This window comes from Ascidia mentula, chromosome 8 (genome assembly GCF_947561715.1).
Source record: "Ascidia mentula chromosome 8, kaAscMent1.1, whole genome shotgun sequence".
Classification (NCBI taxonomy): domain Eukaryota; kingdom Metazoa; phylum Chordata; class Ascidiacea; order Phlebobranchia; family Ascidiidae; genus Ascidia; species Ascidia mentula.
In genome coordinates this window covers 3,367,884-3,389,274 of record NC_138573.1, presented here as the reverse complement: position 1 = coordinate 3,389,274, position 21,391 = coordinate 3,367,884, and the positions used below count along the sequence as shown (strand labels likewise).

Genomic DNA, 21,391 nt, shown 5'->3' with positions numbered 1-21,391 from the left:
TTTTGCGACATAAACACAATTGCACGTGCGTGTGTTATGTTTTATACAGAGTAATAGTAGTGTTTTATAAATATTAAAAACTTTGGGTTTGCTTGGTACGAGGTAATTAATTAACTGTATTATTATGTTCGCATCCTTCTTGAATGATGTGGCCTACATCTGTGAATGATTATGTATCTAATTCGATATTTTCACTATCTGTCATAGTCTCATAGATGGTCCCATTGGAAAAAATGTAGTGCCTCCGCGCACTTTTGCAAAAATTTACCGATAATCCGGGCAATATTAATGAGCATTAACATACGAAGAAACGTTGCAATCGTCCCTGGCAATTAACGATCGCCCAAACAAAATCTTCCGCGCAAAAAACAAACTTTCCAATCTGGTAGAATGGTAGCTGGTAGGTAATGACGTAGGCTGTTTTCGGTAAATGATACATCATTAAGTAGATCAACAACGTGGTAACTTACGTAGATCAGGACCATACTTGTGCAAAAAGCCATAATATAGGAGAGGTGCAGACCGGGTGTGTAGACGCAGTGTTTCTACCTGTAGGGTCAGTGCAGCTGTTGACAGTGGCACTGTGCTAGCTTTTACACTAGGACCATAACATAATAAAAACACTTGTTTTTTGTTAGTTGCAGGCTTGCAGCCTATACCCTTTTTATTCTAAAATGAATCAGGATACAGCAAGAACGTTATTTGAGCATGGAGCATTCCTTATATTGCAAAATGTGCCGGAAGGCACAGACTTTGGTATGGATTGGAACTCCTGGGTTACAGGACCAAAGTTTGAGGGTGTGAAAATGATTCCCCCCGGTGTACACTTTGTTTTTTACAATGCTGTTTCGAAATATGGAGGCCAACCTGCACCAAGAACTGGATTTTTCCACAATTTTAAGTCACAAGAAATTGTTGTAAAAAAGTGGAGTGCCGATGTAGAAGATCTAATTGAGGAGAGCTGCAATGAGGAGCAGATAGCAGTGATGAGAAGCAGACTCAAAGACTTGGATAAAAACCTAGCACCTTATCCGTATGATACTCTCAAGAAATGGGTTTCCATGAGTGATAAACTGACTGCAGATGTGGTTCAAAAACTTCAACCTGATGACCAGAAGATCCGATCAGTTTTAGAGCTGCTTCCTCACGAGTTATCATCGGATGACATGGAAGCAGGAAGAAGTTGCCCAACAGACAAGGATGGACTTCCTAAATTAAATGTGAATCCAACCACAGTGATTCATTTTTCACACATACCAGACCAGTGGTATCCACCTGGTGCTAAACCTTCTGAAATGTCCCAACACAGTATGGATTCATCCTACGTCCTTTCCACGTTGATTGCGAAATTCGGCAAGTCCGATGATATTTTAGGGGAATTGCAATTTTGCTTTGTCTGTTTTATTTTGGGCCAAGTTTTTGATGCCTTCGAGCATTGGAAGAAACTTGTTCGTGTTGTATGCTTATGCGAAACGGATCTAAATTCCCATGTTGGCTTGTTTAAATCGCTCGTTACAGTTTTGTACCATCAAATCAATGAAATCCCTGTAGATTTCTTTGTGGACATTGTGTCTTCAAACAACTTTTTGGTCACAACATTTACACGTATGTTCAACAATATTCAGGTGAGTTGCTTTGATGACGACCTTCAGTCAAAAGCAAAGCAGTTCCGAAAATATTTAACAAAAAAGTATAAATGGAGGTTTAACGAAGAACCGGATGACTGGGCACCAGTTGTTGTGGAAATGTAATTCATGAGTGAAAATGTTAATCACTTGTGTTTTATGTATGTAGACAAACAAATCAAATTATTCACATGTTTTGGGTTTGATATTTTTCTCAAATTATGGATTGTTCAAAATGTCTTCATATTTCCAATGTTATATTTTACTGTACTTTTCATTATCTGTTTTGTGTTTTTAGAAAAAATGCCTTGGGGTAGAAAAATCAGTAAGAATTTTCTAAAGAGATTTCAAAGTGTGCTGTTGTCCACAAGAACAGTTTCTAATGGGGAAAAAATAAAACTAACAGACCTTCTGGAAGGCAATAAAGGAACCACTCAAAACAGGCGCTTTAAAATTGACCCTGAAACCACAACGATGCTTCTGTTCGCTGGGCAAGGAAGTCAGCATGTTGGAATGGCTGATCATCTGTTACAGTATCCCAATGTTCCTGCAATGTTTCATCGTGCTTCAGAGATTCTCAAATTTGACTTGCTCAAACTTTGCCAGCAAGGACCTCAAAGTGAATTGGATCGTACGGTAAATTGCCAACCAGCTTTGCTGGTAACATCACTAGCAGCAGTGGAGTATTTACAGGTAACAATGTTTGAGAAGCATTTGATACGTCGATTGTTGGTTTTGGAAGCCCCAAAAAGTGTATACTGTTTGCTTAAAAATGTGAATTAAATAAGCATATAGGCTTGTGAAGTTTTTTAAAACATGTAAACTTGTTGCTTAAGTGTTAATGTCATAGCCTTGAAAGTTAACATCTGGAAATTTTATGTGAAAAATAACGTTTAGCTGAGTCACAGTCAATTACCAAGTCAGCATAATTAACATATGTGTTTTGTCAAATTTTGGTTAATATTACAAGCCTTAAACGAATTGCATATTTTGCAGGAACATGATCCGGCAGTTTTGGAAAACTGTGTTGGCTGTGCTGGGTATAGTGTCGGTGAATACGCAGCCCTTGTATTTTCTGGTGCACTTTCATTTGAAGATGCAGTGGCCCTGATTAAAGTACGAGCAGAGGCAATGCAGGAGGCATGCAATAATGTCAACAGTTCCATGGTTACTGCGGTAGGCCAAGCTTCCACAAGATTTAAAAGTGCATGTTCAGCGGCAAGGGATTATGCCAGTGAAAAGTGCCTGATTGAAAATCCTACTTGCAATGTGTCCGCATACTTGTGCACAAACACTGTTACCATTGCTGGCCACACTGAAGCGATAGATTACCTTCAGAAACACCAGAAAGAACTCGAAATTCGCAAAATACTTCCTATCCCTGTTTCAGGTGCCTTCCACACTGACTTAATGGAATCAGCAAAGAAGAAACTGTCAATGGCAGTAAAAAATGTGCACATAGAAAAACCCCTGATAATTGTTTACAGCAATTGTACTGGGAAGCCATATGGTGGAGACAAAGACATAAAAAACAAACTTCCCAAGCAAGTGGTCATGCCAGTGCTGTGGGAGCAGACAATGCACAAAATGTGTGCACGGTCCCCAAAAACGAAAATGCCGCAAATATATGATGCTGGGCCAGGTCACCAACTTGGTGGACTCCTGAGAAGGTGCAACCATAAAGCTTTTCTGAACTACATGCCTGTAAATAATCAATAAATGATACACAAGTCTGATAAACTTTATTGCGGCAAATACCTGTAGAGTACAGACATCACACAAAGAGGGTTTTGACAAACAGAAAAAAACATGTGTATGTGCGCTGTGGCTACCTTCTTTTACGCTTGCGTTTCTTGGCAGGTTTAGGCTTGTTTTTTTCAGCTGTTTCTAAACAATACAATAGTACAATTTTATGAAGTGTGCAACAAAATATATGCATGTGAGTGCCACTAGTGCTAGGCTTTTAAAAATTACGTTTTCAAAATATTTAGTTTTATTAACTACCTGCATCTGCTCGTTCCTGGATCAATGCCTTACGCCTCTCTTGCAACTCTGGTGACATTTCAGCAATGGCCACACTGATGTAATTATCTAATACGAGGGAATGATTTCTGGATGTTACTTCTGCTCGACACAATGGACAAACCTTGTCCTTTTTTTTCAGCCAGCCATCAATGCAGAACTAGATACATAAAATTGACAGCTAGTCACCTATTTTAAAAAAGTTTAAACTTTTAGAATCACATTTGCTTACCTTGCAAAACGTGTGACCACAGTTCAGAGTGATTGACTTTACAAACAGTTCACTGCAAATAATGCACTGAAGTTCTTCTTCCAATTTCACCACAACATCTTTTTTTGCTTGTTCTTCTCCTTGCTTTTGAGCAGCTAATACCACCTCCTAATTTATAAAAAATACCCATTGTAAAATGAACATGCAGCAATAAGTGTAAACTAAAACCTTTTCTCTTTGAGTTGCGAGTTCTTTTTCTCTCAACAATTCTTGACGAAGCTCAATTTCTTTTCCGTGGAAATGTTGTTCTGTTTTGGCTTCACCATTCTATGTAAAAATGACATTCTTAGTTGTGTTTGTTTCAGGACGTCAATAAGGGTCACATTTAAAACAAGGATTGTCAAATACGGGTTTTTGAAGATTGGTCTGGTTGTCCTTGGACCAAACAAATTAATAAACCCTAGTTTAGATAACCCCATTGATAATGTAATTTTTTTAATGACCTAATTTTATATTAAACACAGGAAATTATGAGCTGAGAATACTTTGTCCGGATCCTTTTCCTCTGAATGAATCAATGCTTTAGAATTGTTGTTGCTCGTTGAATCACTTTCAAAAAAGTGAACCTGAAAATGTGCACTATGTTGTAAAATTTGGTTAATGCTATTTCTGAACATTACTTGCCTCTTTAGAGGATAACCCGTGTGAAGGTGCACATGTTTTCTTTTCACTAACACAGCCAGTGTTTTCTTTCACTAGTGATCTGTGTGTGCAAAAAATGTTTTGTATAAAAATTAAGACTTCTGATTCACGATTACATACATATTGTCTTGTTCTGGTTGGGTGGTCACAATTTCACTATTCTCATGTTTTCTCTTTCTACCAGCGATTCTTGATTCATGCTGTTTGACAGAGAACAAGCTTTTGTGGACTTTTGCCATTGCTGGTCGACAGTGGACATGTGATTCTTCTTCCTCCTAAAAAAATATTTATTCAGTTTCAATATTTTCACATTCATGTCAGTTTTCAAAAACTTGAATTCAGTTTGAGCTTCTAAATCTACGTTTATTAAAAAAAATATTTTTTTTGCTACCTTCACTTCATATATAAAGCGGTCACATATTTGTAAATGTTTCCATTCATCAACATCCAATGGCTTTCCAATTTCAACTTTGTCCCCAACTTTCAGTGGATGTTTGAGATTTGATTTGATTTTGATTTCATTAACATGGATACCATTGAGTGACTAAAATATAACAATGGAAAAACATATTTACAAAATTAGGTGACAGAACCTGTAGACATGGCAGTTTTACATACCTTTAAATCTGTAATGTACAGCTGGCCATTATTTTTCTCGATAATAGCATGTTCTCTAGAAATGAATTCTGAGAATAATCGAATGTGGTTAGACACCAGTCGTCCAAATGTTACCTGAAATAATCAGACCAAAGTTTATGGTGTGTAACATGTGAGTGACGGTGAACATTCATTTATTTATATTTCATACACACAAAACACAAACAGAAAACAGTGCAAGGGTGAAAGCAAAAAATGCTTAATTTTATTAGATAACGTGAGCATTCGCACCTTATCTCCCTCTTGTATTGGAAACCACTGATCTTTTGTAGCTCCAATCCGCTCACAATAAAGCAACTTCGCCATTTTATTCCTCATTGTTACTACAATATTGCAACATCGTTTGACATTTTACCTCCAGCTTTCGTTTACATTGCGCGCCAGGAGAGAAAAATACAACTATATATTGTATGCCTGAGTGGTTTTACGTCAAATATTGTTATTCTGCTGTTTTGTTTTTTACATGAAAACTTGTATAATCCATTTATTACATACAAAATCATATAGTAACACATCTAAATCTTCCATGGTTTATGAGTTTCTATACGTAATGATACGTTACATAATCGTTGGGAAGTCTTGCAGTTTCAAGGCAAGATTAAAAAAAATAGGCAAATCGTTTTTTTTCTCTCACTCACATGACGCAGCAAAGATTTGTTACGTCACAAGATTGTTGGAAATTTATTTATATGAGACGGGTATCTATGGCAGTCGATGCCTTGAGGTGTTTTCCGATATTCGGTAGGTTGTGTTGCATCATATGCCTGTATTTTAGTCAGTAACAAGTCTTTATACGTAGCTGTTTGTTACAGTGCTTGTTTAACTTTTTTAGATGTAATTTATTTTGTGTTTAAACTGATAAAAGTTGTTTAAACATGATTGAAACGGAATCGGTTGTATTGTCCGTATTTGGAATGACCTGCAACTCTTGTGTGGAAACAATTGAAACAAATTTAAGAAAACGAAATGGAATACAAAATGTTGAGGTGTGAAGTTATTGTTTGTTACATGTAAATATTTTTAAATGTGTCGTTGGTAGTAAACTTTACTAGCTTATAGACAGGTTGCCATTCCATGCTTACTTTAAAGAATTGTGTGAATTTTGGTACTTAGCTTTTTTATCTAAATTCTATTATCATGCTTATTTTTTTATCATCCTGTCTGAAATTTGGGGTGAAACAGTTTGTCTGCATCCCATGTCCTGATTATGTTATGGATGAAACTCGGTTATATTCTACTGCCTCTTATTGTACTGTTCATCAACAACTGTATTGTTTGTGTTTGAAGGTGTCTCTGCAAAAAGAAGAGGCACGAGTAGTGTTTGATTCGTGTGCAGTAACACTCAATGAAGTTATGGAAACAATTGATGATATGGGGTTTGATGTTAAACTGAAAGGTAAGATATGATTTTTTCTTTTGGTGATGATGGTGGTCCACTTATAGTGCAAAGTTTGATGTGTTAGTATTCTTGCATAGCCTATTGATGTTTGTATGAAAAGATTGTTGTTGTAGTAGCCAGCTAATTTTGAGCTGGTTTTGTTTTCTGTGAAATTGTCTTTTATACAGATGAAAAACAAGCTGTAATTAACATTGATGGGATGACATGTGATGCCTGCGTCAACGCAATTGAGTCCAAGATTTCAAAAGAAGAGGGCGTAATTGAAATAAAGGTATGTAGATATTTTGCATCTGTATATGTGTTAAATTTGAAACCACAAAATATCTGCCTTCACGATAACTGTGAACAGGAACTGCTTGACAGATGGAAAGTCCCAGTTTTTTGTGTGTCTTGACATTTCATTCATTCATTCATTGGTTTATTTTTGCCCAACTTATTTCAGTAATAAAAAAAGGTGGTGAATGTGAGAGTATGGGCAGGGAGACGCTGGAGTAACCTTCTGTGAGTAAATACTTAGGTTCTTGAACCTAAGTAATTACTCACCTGAATGATTTTTGACACTGGATGGGAATTTTTATCTGGTTTCCAAAGCATTATTATACAACCCTTGTGTCAGACTTTTTTCCCACTTTGCTTTAACTTTTTATGTAAACATTACAGTTTGCACACATCTCCTTTCAGGTCTCTCTTCAAAACAAGCAAGGTATAATACAATACAAGCCAAGTCTAACATCTGTGAAAGAGCTCATGGAGAGCATTGAAGATATGGGTTTTGATGCATCTGTGAGCACTGAAGGAATTTCAAAACGGACGTCTACAGGAAGAGTTTCAATTGAAGGAATGACATGCAACTCGTGTGTGAGGTCGATTGAACAACAGATTGGCAGCTACACAGGCGTGCTAAGTATAAAGGTAAAAGTATTCTGGAATAGTGGTGATGTAGATCCACTCAATGGTAACACAATAAAAGACAATTTGTGGGAAATATATGCAGGCATTATTTATGTATGTGTGTTGCATAATTTGTGTGGATCTACGTATGTTTTTCTTTATGCATGTCTTTCTCCATTAAGTCAAAAAACGGTTGTAAGTTGCATAATTTGTGGCAGTCAGATTATGAAGATGTTTCTATTTTATTTTAAAATTTATTTGAAACAGCAGCTCAAATACTGCACAAGTTTGCCAAACCAACCATAAAATTACTTGATTATTTTGCTTTTCTGGCATTTTCTCTGTGCTATATTGAAAAGCCATGTGAGTTATTCTGTTACATTTTACTGCACCAACCAACCAGATGCTTATTTATGGGTCGTAATTAAATATTTATTGACCAAGGTGTCCCTTGAATTGAGAGAAGCCACTGTTGAGTACAATGAAGAGCTCATACAACTGGAACAAGTGAAAGATGCCATTGAAGACATGGGATTTGACGCTGCTATTGTACTCGGAATTCTAGATAAGAATAATATTCAAACTTCTAAACACGGAGATCTCATTCATTTTGAGGAAAAACGCAGTGGGCCTGTGTTGAACATTGATGATCTTTCTTCTCTTGCCAGTAAACAAGACCCCATTCAAGATGGACACACCTTAGTGCTTATCAGCGTGGAGGGAATGCACTGCAAGTCCTGTGTTAGAAAAATTGAAGACAATCTGAAAGTTGTTGAGGGAATTGTCAGCATAAAAGTTTCACTTGATGACAAGAAAGCAACAATAATATATGACCCCGAACGAATCACTGCTGAGAAACTTGCTGAGAACATAATGCACCTCAGCTTCAAAGCCACATTACCAAATGGCAAGGCATTCATTCCAAGTTCAGCAAAGGCCAATGGCTCTGGGTCAGATATTGTTCGTTTACCTCCGCCTCCAAATGGCTCCGACATAACCTCTAGAAACTCTGCAGCGGTGCTTCAAACAAACCCTTCGCAAGTGTCGGTGGTTTCGCAAACAACCAGACAGTCAAGTAAAATTTCAAATGGCACAAGTAATGGAAAACATGCAGCCAAATATGTTGCAAGCAAAGCCAAAACTGCAAAGAAAGCCCCAGATATACAGTTGGAAGATGTCATTGTACCGATGGAAGAAGACGTGGAAAGGACCTTCATCGGCATTACAGGAATGACATGTGCATCTTGTGTTGGAAATATTGAGCGCAATATTGGTGAGTAAAATCCTCAGTTAAAAGAAACATCAATATTTTCTCAAAACCCTATAAAAATAAACTGTCAATCTATTTTTCTGGTTGTATGTATTTGACATTAATCAAAGATTTGTGCCATTAATTCAATGCTACCTAAAGTTTTGCCTAAACTCTCTTGTGATCTGTAGGTCGTGAAGAAGGTGTTGTATCGATCTTGGTCGGTCTTATGTCTGGTCGTGCTGAAGTTAAATATCGTCCCAGCATCATTACACCACAGCATGTTTCAGAATTGATTGAAGATTTGGGTTTTGGGGCGACCGTCCAAGAGTCTGACCAGAAGGGAGGACAAGTGGAGTTAAATGTAAGACTTTTTATAGGTCAAAAAATAAATTTATGAAATTTTAAAGGTAGTATATCACTAAATTTGGTACAATCTTAAGTGCAATAAGTAACAGTTATATACCCTAAAATAATTTTATCGAAAAACGCGTCAGTATTAAAATATTTGTATGATTGATTATTTAATTATAAACCCCCTAAAAACTGTTTGCAGTATGTAATATTAATTAATTTTTCGAGATTCCATATTTTGTCTTACATTTCTTTTTCTTAAATGGGTTAAAAACAAGATGGGTTACTGTATCATTTGGTGTGTATTTTGTCCAACATTTTTTTTGTCTAAAATAGTACATTTTTACCCTGTGACTACATGCAGGGACTAGATTGTGTGACGTCATATGAGTCAGTCAATTTGTTGCTGTCATGTTGTGTTTCCTGCTGCCAAGTGTGGTGATCATTTGTCTCAAACACTATCCATGTTTCACAGATCAGCGGAATGACCTGTTCATCATGTGTGCATACGATTGAGTCACGTCTCAATTCAATCCAAGGAATCCAGTACGCCTCAGTTGCCCTGGCTACTGCAACTGCCATTATTAAGTTTGATTCTGACATTGTAGGAATCCGTGATGTTATTGACGTCATTGAGGTATTAGTTGTAAATACACATCTACCCTAATGTCAGAATTAGGTTGAATTTCAGCAAATGCTATTCTCACATTTTGTAATTTTCTGGTTGACTGGGGGTGCTCAAACCCCGTACATGCATTGGTTCTTGGAATTAGGAATTATATTGAATTGAACTCCAACCGAGCATGAAGTAACGCACAATGACTTCGTTGCTGAGTGAATATTGGCTTTATACATCCCGATATTAAGTTACCAGTATTTACAGATATGAATTTGGGTGAAAATGTTTTTCTAAAGAACAAAATTTACATTGCAATATATGCAACCTTGAAATGCTATATATATATATTATATCATAAGTTATACCAAATTGAATTGGGACTTGGCAAATGGCATTGGGAAATTTAATAAGGTAACCACAAACCCCAAAACTATATTATTATATTTCTGTGTAACACAGGATGCTGGCTTCGGAGCTACACCACGCAGCAAGGACAACAAACTTACGGGCCTCGATCACAAACAGGAGATCCAACAATGGCGTCGATCATTTTTCACTTCTTTGATCTTTGGTGTACCGGTAATGGTGATCATGATATACTACATGGCATCCGGGGCACACAACCACCCGTACCTGCTTATTCCTGGATTAAGTTTACAAAACCTGCTTATGTTTCTTCTCTGCACCCCTGTCCAGGTAAATGCTAAAGGTCATGACAGTCAGAAAATTCTGTTTTTGTCATTATCTCCATTTTTCTTAACTACATGGTTGGAACACCAACATAAATTGATAACACCATGTGTTGGTATTTGGTGTGTCCAAGAATTGTATGCATATAATATGTGTGTTTTTTTTTGGACAACAAACAGGGTCATGCATATTGTTCACATTTAAAAGAAAATGTTCATTATGTGCCTGTTGAATTTACTTAAGTTACCACATCAATTACAAATAAATTGTCTTTTTTGCAAATAAAATTATGAGCAGATGTTGCTTATGAATTATTCAGTCGTTGGTTGAAACATGAACCATGTGAAATGACTAACCTCCATTGCATCAGGTTATGAATTATTGCCAGTTGCCACCAATTGGTTTCAGTAATTAGGCTCAATAAAAAACTGCTGTAAACTATCAAACATTATTTGATCATCCCTATTGATGCTGTGTTGTATGTATATGCAAAATAACATGGCCTGTTTCAATTGAATGCAGATATATGGTGGAAGATACTTCTACATACAAGCATGGGCCGCAGTAAAACACAAAACTGCCAACATGGATGTGCTCATTGTCATGACAACAGTAATAGCCTATGCATACTCTGTTATACTGGTGCTGGTGGCCATTGGCCAACAGGCAAATGGAAGTCCAAAAACGTTCTTTGAAACACCACCTATGTTGTTTGTGTTCATTGCTCTGGGAAGATGGTTGGAGCATATTGCAAAGGTAGTTGGATGCTTTATACACTTGAATGCATTATTGGGCTTTTCCCTATAGTATGGAGTTTGTCATTGAAACCTTTAATATTGTGCTAATAATAGAGAGCCAATGTGGGCTTTTTATTTGCTGTGGTGTACTATGTTGATTAGTTACACAGCAACCGGTAGCAGATTACTCATTGTTATTAATGAGCTAATTATTGTGTTGTGCTCAGTTGAATGGGCCACTATGGGATTGCCATTGGCACCAACACAGGGATTTAATATGTTCCTTTGGCTGGGACTCATTTTTGAATATGTTTTAATGTATCCCTTTTTGAAAATATAGTTGTTGATAAAACATGACAAATATTATTATTCTTACTTAAAAATGTACTGCTCTTCTGGCATATTGCAAGTCTTAAAGCTTGAGACCCAGACAGATCTCTTATCTGTGTAAAATAAAAAAAAAAATCCGTTTTTATTTAAGTTTCACAATAAAAGCTGCAATTTTTAATTTTCAGGGCAAAACATCGGAGGCCCTTGCCAAGCTGATGCAACTACAAGCAACTGAAGCAATATTGGTAAAGTTTGATTCTGAGAAAAACACAATCTTGAGTGAGGAAAGCATCTCGGTTGATCTTGTCCAACGCGGTGACTTTCTACGAGTTCCCCCTGGAACGAAAATACCCACTGATGGAAAAGTGGTTGAAGGAACTTCTATGGCCGATGAATCCTTGATTACAGGTTGGACGTTGGACTGTACTTTGTGTTGGATCAAAGCCTGTGGTTTTGTAATTTCACTGAGTGATGACAATTTAAACCTTATTACCGAGAGAAAACATGTTTGGCAAGATCTTATTTAATAGAGCTCCTTTGTATTGGCAATATTTAAAAACATGAGCTTGCTTTGGTGCAACTCATTCTGAATTGGCACTGATGATAAACACAGTTGTGTTCAAAACGTCTACTGTGGAATTTATATTCAGATTAATTACTCCTGGTTTTTCGCGAAATATTTATTGTAGCAATCCACATTATAAAATATATTTATAAGTGGATTGATGGAATACTTTTTCTTAACCACTTTCAATGATTCAACTTTATGAATCCCATACTAATGTTTGATGTTATATGTTTTAGGTGAATCAATGCCTGTGACTAAAAAGCCGGGTGCTTCTCTCATTGGCGGGTCTATAAACCTAAACGGTTCCTTGCTCATGCAAGCTACCCACGTTGGGGCGGACTCTGCCCTTTCACAAATTGTCAGACTGGTTGAGGAAGCACAGACATCAAAAGCTCCTATTCAGCAGGTTTTTGTTAATTTTTATTACCACAATACTAAAGTGTGAATGAATGTATCTCTAGAAGCAGTTTCCGTGGAACAAACCTAATTGCAATTTGGTTAACAATACGATTTCTTAACCTTTTTGGTAACATCAACTGATGTTTCACCAAAGTACCAACTTTTTTTTTTATTTTTGTATAAACTGTTATGATAAATTTACACCAGGAAAGTAGTTGAAAAAACATTTATACGGTTTGTTTCGTTTAGGTTGCTGACAAAATTGCTAGTTACTTTGTCCCAGCTGTAATTGCAATATCCACCATCACATGGGTAATTTGGGTGATTGTTGGATTCTCAAACCCTGGCATTCTAAGTGACTTTGCCCAGAAACATCAGTAAGTGTTTGTTTGATAAAAAAAGTTGTTAATTCCATTTTGTTTTGTAAATCAGAATTGTACATTTTTGGTTTATTTTTCATTAGCATTTAGCACTATGACTACTTTTCATATTGTATTATAACAAACAAAACTTCATTTAGTTCAGGAATCATATTTGAAGTAATAGGAAATGTGCATAATTCAATACTCTTATTAACCTTATTGAACAAAACCTCTGTTAGATTAAACTTCGTAGAAAAAATGTTCCACTCAAAAAAATTACCTAAGTAATGCAGTGCATCAAAAACATTAATTTGTTGTTCATAACAGATACTTGTCTCAGCATGAAATGGTGATCAGATTTGCATTCCAAACTGCCATCACTGTACTTGCAATAGCATGCCCATGTGCCTTGGGCTTAGCTACTCCCACTGCAGTTATGGTTGGAACAGGGGTTGGGGCGCAGAATGGCATTCTTATTAAGGGTGGCGAGCCACTCGAAACATCTCATAAAGTGAGTGTATGGTAGAGTAATTTAATGTTAGGTTGTACAATAAACTTCCTAAAATTGTGATTTAATAATAAATAAATCATGCTTCTACCCTGCAGATGTTTTAGTTTTTTGACGGTGTTAAAACCCATTGTTTGTTGTTTTCAGGTTAAAACTGTTGTTTTCGATAAAACTGGAACAATTACTTATGGAGAGCCACGTGTTGTGTTGGAGCATATTTGCACCCCCGAAGAAGGAGGGTCAGGGATGTCACTGCGCCATCTAATGGCTGTTGTTGGTACTGCAGAAAATGCAAGTGAACATCCACTTGGCCTCTCCGTTGTCAAAAGAGCCAAACAGGTTTGATAAAATTGATTTTTTTTTCTGTTATGTGTAACGTTATGTTCCCGTTATGTGTAACGTTGGTTTGTCTGACTGTAATTATTCCATCAGGTTTTGCAAGTTGATGCTCTCGGCAATTCCTCAGACTTTAAAGGTATCCCTGGTTGTGGAATTCAGTGCAGTGTTACTGGGATCGAAACCGTATTGAGAAACAGCAATAATATGCTCAGTCCAAAACCAGTAAGGATACAAACAGAAGTTGCCTGCATTTTTTCTCACTGTGTTTTGAAGATAATTGCAAGCTTTTGGCTTATTTTAATCATGAGTAATTGCTATAAATGTGTTAACTGTAAGATCTCTTATGTAATGGATCTGAAACAAATCAAAAATCCTCAATTTTTACAGAAATATAAATAATAGTTTACTACCTTATAAAGCCATAATTTTAATCTCAAAACTTTGATGTTTCCTCTTTCAGTCACAGTGTTTTTCATCCAAAAATTGCAATAAATTTCTGAGCAGTTGCATACCACTACCTATTCCCTTATTATTTCTATTTGCATTTTCTTTTTAGGAGGATGCTGAGCTCCAGTTGTCACAGGAAGAAACGACATCACTTTCTAGCATGTCTTCATCCAGAAAGTACAAAGTGCTGATAGGCAACAGAGAATGGATGAGAAGAAACGGAATCGTTTTACCAAACACCGTCGAACAAATCATGACAGGTTAAGTGATGAAATAATTAATAAATAAAAGCAGAAAGTGGCGTTTAAGTAGGCCACTGACCGCCAGGAAATACATGTGAAATATTGCAGTCACTTACCACTTCCTGTAACATGTCATACTGCTTGTTGTGTGTGATGAGAACATGTGTTCTTCCCCATATTTATGCATATCCCTGCAAAGGTGTATTTTTAAGTTGTAGCCACTCTTGTCATGTAAATAATAAGAATGTGATTGACATTGAATCCGAATATTTATTTTGAATCCAAATATTTACATACACATGTATACATATATATATACATATATATATATTATTGTCAAATACTCTAATTCAGTCCGTATTCGATTAATATAAACGAACGCAGCAATATTTTTTTTATCGACAAAAGCTGTTCAGCATGTCCAAAAGTTGTCATGTGATTGCACCTAAATTGTTGCGTTAAAAGTCTATTTCTTTCATACAGAGCAAGAAGAGTCTGGCTATACGGCTATACTCACCGCTATCGACGACCACCTGGAATGCATGCTCGCGATAGCAGACACTGTTAAGACGGAAGCTGCGTTAGCTGTGCACACGTTACAGAATATGGGTGTAAAGGTCATCCTTCTCACTGGAGATAATAAGAAAACAGCAAGGGCGATCGCCAGACAGGTTGGTGTTTAATTGGTTTCAGATATGGGAGACAGAACGAAACAAGACTTGTCCCCTAGTAGCAACACCTTTTTACCGCATGCATATTGCACAAACTGTAGGTTTGAATGGTAGTGGCAAATCACGTATTGCACAGCAAAGAGAGGACAATGCGAGCCGGGGCGTGTTCGCTGATACGAGTTGCTTTAATAGCGGGTATTGTATTTCGCCCGTAGCTCTAGTCCTCCCGCTTACCAAGCTTTGTGTCCGAATATAAAGCACTCTGTTCCCCTCTGCCTTCAGTTTGTGGTGAGCTAGTTGGATTGAATTCATGATATATCGAGGCTTCCTGTACATTTTCTAAAGCTTAATTTCTGAGAAATGTTGTTATATTTAAAAAAAACTCGGCAAAAATATCCAACTTTGAATTTGGTATCTTATTGATCATGGAAGGTGGGCGAGGCATGAATTGCGACCTTCAACAACCGAAAAGGTTGATTTAAGTCATGACTGCTTTGTTCCTTTTTTTTAAATTGATGTGAATTTACATCCGAAACTCCTTTAGTTTTGGTATCGGTGAATACACAAGCGTTTGTACTTTCGAGGTTCATGGTGCTTCAGTTGGATCACTGACGTGGTTATGCTTAAACATGATGTGAAAGAATTTGGTAGTTGATAAACTTTACAAGTGTTGCACGTGTAAAACAATCATGCGTTTTCATCCAGTTTATGCTGCATTTTCGCCACGTGGAGTGCCGAAAATTTGAAGCTACAAAGTGAGGTGGCCTGCAAACATTAATGTAAAACCAATTCGATAAGACGACTTAACCGCGGTGTTTCTGAAATGGGGGTTGACATGCACTTGCACAGGAAAAGAGGGTCAAATTGAGCTGGGGCTGGTCGCTGACTTTGATTGAGCTTACGCGGGTATGATGCTTCGCCCGTGGCTCAGGATCCTCAAAAATAAAAGCTTTTCATCCCTATATGCAGTACTGTGCTGCAGCCTTTCTTGCGTTTGTGGTGACCTGTTTGGTAGAATCAGTTTAATATACTTTTTGCAACATCTGGTTACGATTTACTCCTTGAAAACTTGTGATATCTGGTTTTTGAAAAATATCCTGTAATCGCCTGAGTAACTTAAATTTTTATGCGATTATGAAAGAAAGGTTTGGAATGCCTCGCCAGGGCTGATGTGTTATTTGTTGCTTTAAATTTTTCCTTAGCTTATGACCCTCACTTTTGTTCTAGAACCAGTGAATATGTTTCCTTTGTACTTTCAGGAAACAATGTAAAAATGAGGCTTTCTACATAACGTTACAAGGAAATTTTAGTACTTCCAATAAACTGAAAAACGTTTAAAATATGTAGGTTAACACTTTCTACACATGTGTTTTTTTCATTAATTTCTTTATGTAAACGTATAAAGATCGGTTTGATAACTTCACAAGAAATGCTTTGAAATGTTTGACATTCACAAACATTTGGCTAATATTCTTACTACCAAAATGGGAGTCGAATCGAGCCAGAGCTTACGGGTTATCACTGAAATGAGGATCGCCGCTGTGGTGTATTAAGTCGCCCAAGGCTGTGGACTCCTGCAATACAGGCTATTAGGGCGAATATGTATCCGGTTTTAGCTGCGTGTTTACTATTTGTGGTGCGTGTTACCCTTTCACTGTCCATTAACTGGCTAATTCTTATACGCTCGCCTACTTTTATCCCCGATTTCACCGTAAAATCAAAACAAGACTTGTCCCCTAGCAACATACTTTTTCCGCATGCTTGGTGCACAAACTGTTGGGTTGGATGGTTGTGGCAATGTGGGCAGAAACCACGTATTGTACAGCAAAGAGAGGACAATGTGAGCCGGGGCGTGTTCGCTGATGCGAGTTGCTTTTTCAGTATATTATTGTTTTTTTGCTTGTGTACGCGGGTATGATGCTTCGCCCGTGGCTCAGGACCCTCAAAAATAAAGGCTTTTCATTCCTATATGTAGTACTGTGCTGCAGCCTTTCTTGCGTTTGTGGTGACCTGTTTGGTAGAATCAGTTTAATAGACTTTTTGCAACATCTGGTTACGATTCACTCCTTGAAAACTTGTGATATATGGCTTTTAAAAAATATCCTATAATCGCCTGAATAACTTAAATTTTTATGCGGTTATGAAAGAAAGGTTTGGAATGCCTCGTCAGGGCTGATGTGTTATATGTTGCTTTAATTTTTTCATTGAGCTTATGACCCTCTCTTTTGTTGTAATAACAGGAAATATGTTGCCTTTGTACGTTCATGAAACAAGCTAAAAAGACTGAGGGGTTTTTACAATTTTAAAATTTTAATCCTCCAAAAAAAAGTCACAAAAACGTTTAAAATATGTAGGCTAACACTTTCTACGCATCAGAAAACACATTAATTTCTTTATGTAAACGTAGAAAGAGCGGTTAAATAACTTCACAAAAAATTCTTGAAAATACGTGGCATTCACTTATATTCTGACCAAAATGGGAGTCGAATCGAGCCAGAGCTTACGGGTTATCACTGAAATGAGGATCGCCGCTGTGGTATATTAAGTCGCCCAAGGCTGTGGCGAATATGTATCCGGTTTAAGCTGCGTGTTTACTATTTGTGGTGCTTGTAACCCTTTCACTGTCCATTAACTGGCTAATTCTTATACGCTCGCCTACTTTTATCCCCGATTTCACCGGAAAATCATTAACTTTCGGCGACTCAACTATTTCTAGTAAAGGGTTTGAGTTTGCTCTCTTTTATTGGTTGTGCGCTTGTGTACTACTGCTTAATGTAACAATACTGAATTACCCCTGTGACTTGCAGTTGGTTCCAGATCAGTTCAACGAAACACATTTGACAAACGACGAACTTAATTTTGACAGGCTGGAATCCGGAAGGTTTACGCTGAAGTGCTTCCGTCCCACAAAGTCGGTAAAATCCGACAACTTCAGGAGAGCGGGGAGAAAGTGGCGATGGTTGGTGACGGAATTAACGACTCTCCCGCCCTCGCACAAGCCGATGTTGGAGTGGCGATCGGAACCGGCACTGATGTGGCGGTGGAGGCGGCTGATGTCGTTCTTATCAGGGTCCGTATATTGCTTGTTAACATACCTGCTTTCCGGGTTAATAGTGTTCGTAATTGAAAGCGAGTGATTCTTCTTGTTCTGTAAAACGACAAGGTTTTAGCCCCGAAGATAACATTTGAATCCTGTATATAGTTATTGTTTAGATAGTGACCCTATCGGCACCGTGTCCTTGCGCGCATTTAACCATTGTTCATTCCCGCATAATAACTTTACACGAAAAAATGCTTTCTCAAGTCCTCATATCACAGCTGACTTCTTTCTTAGAACGATCTTATGGACGTGGTGGCAGCGATCGATTTGTCAAAGTTGGTGATCAGGAGAATCCGAATCAATTTCGTCTTCGCCTGTGTCTACAACCTGGTGGGGATTCCACTCGCCGCGGGGGCCTTCTACGTTTTGGGAGCCGTCCTCGAGCCGTGGATGGGCTCGGCCGCCATGGCCCTCAGCTCCGTGTCCGTGGTTTCCTCGTCGCTCTTTTTGAAATTGTAAGTCTTGGTGTTTTATACATTGTGAATTTTTCGGAATTTTTGTCTGCAGATGTAAATGTTAATGTTGTTTCGTGCAAAATTTAACGCGTTTTAGCCTGACGCGAAACCTCAAACGTCATCGTGATGACGTCTTTGAATTACCGCGTGACGCATCGACGGTGGAAATATTTTCACAAACACCCACTGAAAGTACAAGAAGCAGTCGACATGATATTGTTCTAAACGATCCGATTTTACCAATTCACCCCCTTCTGTTGAAAGTGGTCTCTCTCCCCTATATTGATGACGAAACTGTGACGTGGCAGTAACTTTTCGACGTAATCGTGGTAAACGCAACTCGGTAGCTGTGGCCATTTCTAGCTGTTTAGTTGTAGCGGTGGTGGATCATCAGAGGTTTTTTGTAGCTGGAGTAGTTTATTTTTTGCCATTTACGCGACTTAAAAACACACAATTAGTGTGAATTTAAGTTTGTTCCACAACGCTACACTAATATATCTCCTTGTGTTTTGTAAGGAAGAAATTAAAACTATAAAAATATTTATTCCTTATGTCGATGACAGATACAAGAAACCCAGTCACGACGCCTTTCCCGCTCCGCGTTACGTCAACGCCACTGACGTCATCAGCGATGACCAGGTCGAGGCGATATCCGGTGTCGAGGGGGCGGTCAAGCCTAAATCCAGTTCTGAAATCGGGCGCCACCTGTCTGCGATTAGGACGAAGGTCATGGAGTCGTTGCATTCGCTCTCGATCGCTGAGAACGACGGCCAGGGCAGCATCGGAGGAAAGAAATCTTACACAGCACCCGGGTCTCGGCACTCCACAGAGAAACGTTCGCTCTTGTTGGACGATGAAGACACCGAGGAGATGCTGTAAGATCAGTGGATGATTTTCAGTTCGAGTGCATCGGAAAGTGCTGTGTCATCTGCATGGCGCCACCAAGCAGTCAATGCCGCGCTCGTGTTGTGTCACTCACAGATAATCCGTTGCCGATTGTTTGACCGGTTGTTTTATTTTCCTGCTTTGGTCTGAAAACGGACCTCCGGGTCGTATTGTTTAAACATTGCGCCATGTTACAAAGCTGCATTACAAAAAAAATGTAATTGGAATTGGACCGATTGAAACATGGTTTAATAATTTTGTCCATTGGAGAATTGTAAACATTTTGTTATTTCAAAAATCCTCATACCGGGTGCAGCTTTGTCGAATTGGCGTTGGGTTTAAACCTTCCGAACCCTGTTGTTTTCTGTGAAGTGTGTTTACTTTTCAAAGATTTTATGTGATTTTTCATCATGTTGCAGCATTTTTTACTAACAGTTCATCACCTGCATGCAAACCAGAAACATTAACAAACCAAAGATGCTATTGCAACGCCGTCGACTCACTTGCACCAGAAGTCCTACCGTGATTTTTCATTACACTGAATGTTTTTCTAAAAAACTATTGAATAGAGCTAACGTCACAAGTAAGCTTTTAGGCTTTAAGTCTCGAGTCTTAGCAATAGTGATTGACAACGCAAAACAGATAATTCCAATTGTCCGCTTGCTGTTACAAGTAACTGTTCATTTCTGTATGGCAATCTTTTCAGTCTGGTCATACAATTTTCCTAGAAGCTATAAAATGTGCATATTTGTCTTAAAATTGTTGAAATTGATGTTATGTTTGCCCCTTGGTCTGCAGAAAACACGTTTCTAGTGCACTTTTAGATATATGTTCGCCTTTCTATTTAACCGAACTTAGTAATTCCTTAGTTTTCTCTACACACGTTTCATGCATTTATTTCATTAAAACAACAAAGCTTAACGCTATACAAAGGGTCTGACTGTGGTAAGATGTTAAGACGAAAAAGAATATTGTGGGAAATACAATTGACCGAATCGAAAATTCCTCTTGGTCACCGAGAACAATGGCAAAAAGAATAGAATTATATTCCATTGAAGAAGTGTTCCCAACCTGAGACATATCGCGTACCAAGTCGCCTTAGTAGCCACGAACCACCTGCGTTGTATCGAAATAAGTTATGGCACTAATGCGTGAAGTGCCACCGCGTCTAAAAACTTTTTAAAATTCTGAACATCTTTAAATACTTTCCTGTTAATTCAATGTAAGAATAATTGCAGCAAATATTAAGCTACAACTGATCGCAATTACTTTACTGGCATGTAATTAACCTCTTGTCAATGCCCAGGATTCCGTGCGACAACCCTGGTTTATGGAACAGAGAATCTACCCCTCTTTTGACGTCAGAAAGCGTCGAATTGGAAAAAGGATGAAGATTTTTTCAAGTGAACACTTTGCTTGGGATGTTTTACAATGTTTGGAGTTAGGTTGCTAGAATTTCGTTCACACAGCATTTGGAGGCTGCGTTCACAACAGGCATCTCTTGCTGTTGGTTCTTATTCTGTGCAGAAATTATATTTTTTTTTATTCAGGGCGCGTTTTGAAACCACAGTAAACTTAACAAAGCCTCAGCTACAAAAAGGAAACAAGCAACCTTTTTTATATACACATGTTTTTTGTGCGTGAGAGGTACTATCTGAGAATGCAATATCGTTTTCATCGCACTGTAATATCCAGCATTTCATTAGTGTATGTTTAAAGGTGGTTAAACGCGGAAGTTTATGTTTGTGCCATTTTTATTTCGCAAGTATTACACCTGCTCAAAAAAGTGGGAGTGCTATGATTTATCGCAATAAAACGAGTCTACGTTTTTGAAAGAGTTTGCGGCAATACATATTCCTGAAACACAAGCAAGCATGATGGGGCCTTCTCGAAAAAAAATATAAAAAATGTTAAATGATGTAAGTTTGT

At 37.8% G+C, this 21,391-nt stretch overlaps 4 protein-coding genes across 5 annotated transcripts; 3 read left to right on the top strand and 1 right to left on the bottom strand.

The window, feature by feature from the left end:
• The first annotated feature begins 645 nt into the window (after nt 1-645).
• LOC145910502 (protein AAR2 homolog) lies at nt 646-1,759 on the top strand. Its single transcript, XM_082997643.1, has one exon. The coding sequence runs from the start codon at nt 675-677 to the stop codon at nt 1,749-1,751; it is 1,077 nt and encodes a 358-aa protein (XP_082853769.1). The 5' UTR covers nt 646-674; the 3' UTR covers nt 1,752-1,759.
• Nucleotides 1,759-3,344, top strand: LOC145910500 (malonyl-CoA-acyl carrier protein transacylase, mitochondrial-like). Its single transcript, XM_082997641.1, has 2 exons — nt 1,759-2,318; nt 2,622-3,344. The coding sequence occupies exons 1-2, from the start codon at nt 1,785-1,787 to the stop codon at nt 3,342-3,344; spliced, it is 1,257 nt and encodes a 418-aa protein (XP_082853767.1). The 5' UTR covers nt 1,759-1,784.
• Nucleotides 3,214-5,591, bottom strand: LOC145910501 (E3 ubiquitin-protein ligase RNF8-like). 2 transcript variants are annotated; one of them, XR_014403210.1, is made up of 11 exons: nt 5,449-5,591; nt 5,179-5,292; nt 4,952-5,104; nt 4,681-4,835; nt 4,543-4,621; nt 4,404-4,484; nt 4,087-4,185; nt 3,880-4,026; nt 3,630-3,807; nt 3,384-3,512; nt 3,214-3,327 (listed from the first exon to the last, which is right to left on the bottom strand). XR_014403210.1 is itself a non-coding variant. In XM_082997642.1 (10 exons), the coding sequence occupies exons 1-10, from the start codon at nt 5,533-5,535 to the stop codon at nt 3,454-3,456; spliced, it is 1,152 nt and encodes a 383-aa protein (XP_082853768.1). In that variant the 5' UTR covers nt 5,536-5,591; the 3' UTR covers nt 3,351-3,453. The 2 variants fall into 2 exon arrangements, 1 of the variants encoding a protein (XP_082853768.1); XM_082997642.1 differs by lacking the exon at nt 3,214-3,327 and having other exon boundaries at nt 3,351-3,512.
• Nucleotides 5,592-6,053: 462 nt separating this feature from the next.
• LOC145912251 (copper-transporting ATPase 1-like) lies at nt 6,054-20,380 on the top strand. The gene is made up of 20 exons (XM_082999665.1): nt 6,054-6,203; nt 6,505-6,613; nt 6,784-6,887; nt 7,298-7,528; nt 7,952-8,780; nt 8,948-9,120; nt 9,586-9,747; nt 10,189-10,425; nt 10,942-11,175; nt 11,672-11,894; nt 12,291-12,460; nt 12,703-12,830; nt 13,143-13,326; nt 13,471-13,662; nt 13,756-13,884; nt 14,219-14,369; nt 14,835-15,022; nt 17,889-18,092; nt 18,357-18,577; nt 19,141-20,380. The coding sequence occupies exons 1-20, from the start codon at nt 6,093-6,095 to the stop codon at nt 19,454-19,456; spliced, it is 4,296 nt and encodes a 1,431-aa protein (XP_082855791.1). The 5' UTR covers nt 6,054-6,092; the 3' UTR covers nt 19,457-20,380.
• Nucleotides 20,381-21,391: the final 1,011 nt, after the last annotated feature.

Bases quoted from the DNA above. Each gene is read 5' to 3' on its own strand.
- LOC145910502 (XM_082997643.1), top strand. From the start codon at position 675: ATGAATCAGGATACAGCAAGAACGTTATTTGAGCATGGAGCATTCCTT.
- LOC145910500 (XM_082997641.1), top strand. From the start codon at position 1,785: ATGTATGTAGACAAACAAATCAAATTATTCACATGTTTTGGGTTTGAT. The intron at 2,319-2,621 runs GTAACAATGTTT...CATATTTTGCAG, and splicing joins CAGCAGTGGAGTATTTACAG to GAACATGATCCGGCAGTTTT.
- LOC145910501 (XM_082997642.1), bottom strand. From the start codon at position 5,535: ATGAGGAATAAAATGGCGAAGTTGCTTTATTGTGAGCGGATTGGAGCT. The intron at 5,105-5,178 runs GTATGTAAAACT...GTTATATTTTAG, and splicing joins TGTACATTACAGATTTAAAG to TCACTCAATGGTATCCATGT. The intron at 4,836-4,951 runs GTAGCAAAAAAA...ATATTTTTTTAG, and splicing joins GCTTTATATATGAAGTGAAG to GAGGAAGAAGAATCACATGT.
- LOC145912251 (XM_082999665.1), top strand. From the start codon at position 6,093: ATGATTGAAACGGAATCGGTTGTATTGTCCGTATTTGGAATGACCTGC. The intron at 6,614-6,783 runs GTAAGATATGAT...TCTTTTATACAG, and splicing joins GTTTGATGTTAAACTGAAAG to ATGAAAAACAAGCTGTAATT. The intron at 13,885-14,218 runs GTAAGGATACAA...TTTTCTTTTTAG, and splicing joins ATATGCTCAGTCCAAAACCA to GAGGATGCTGAGCTCCAGTT.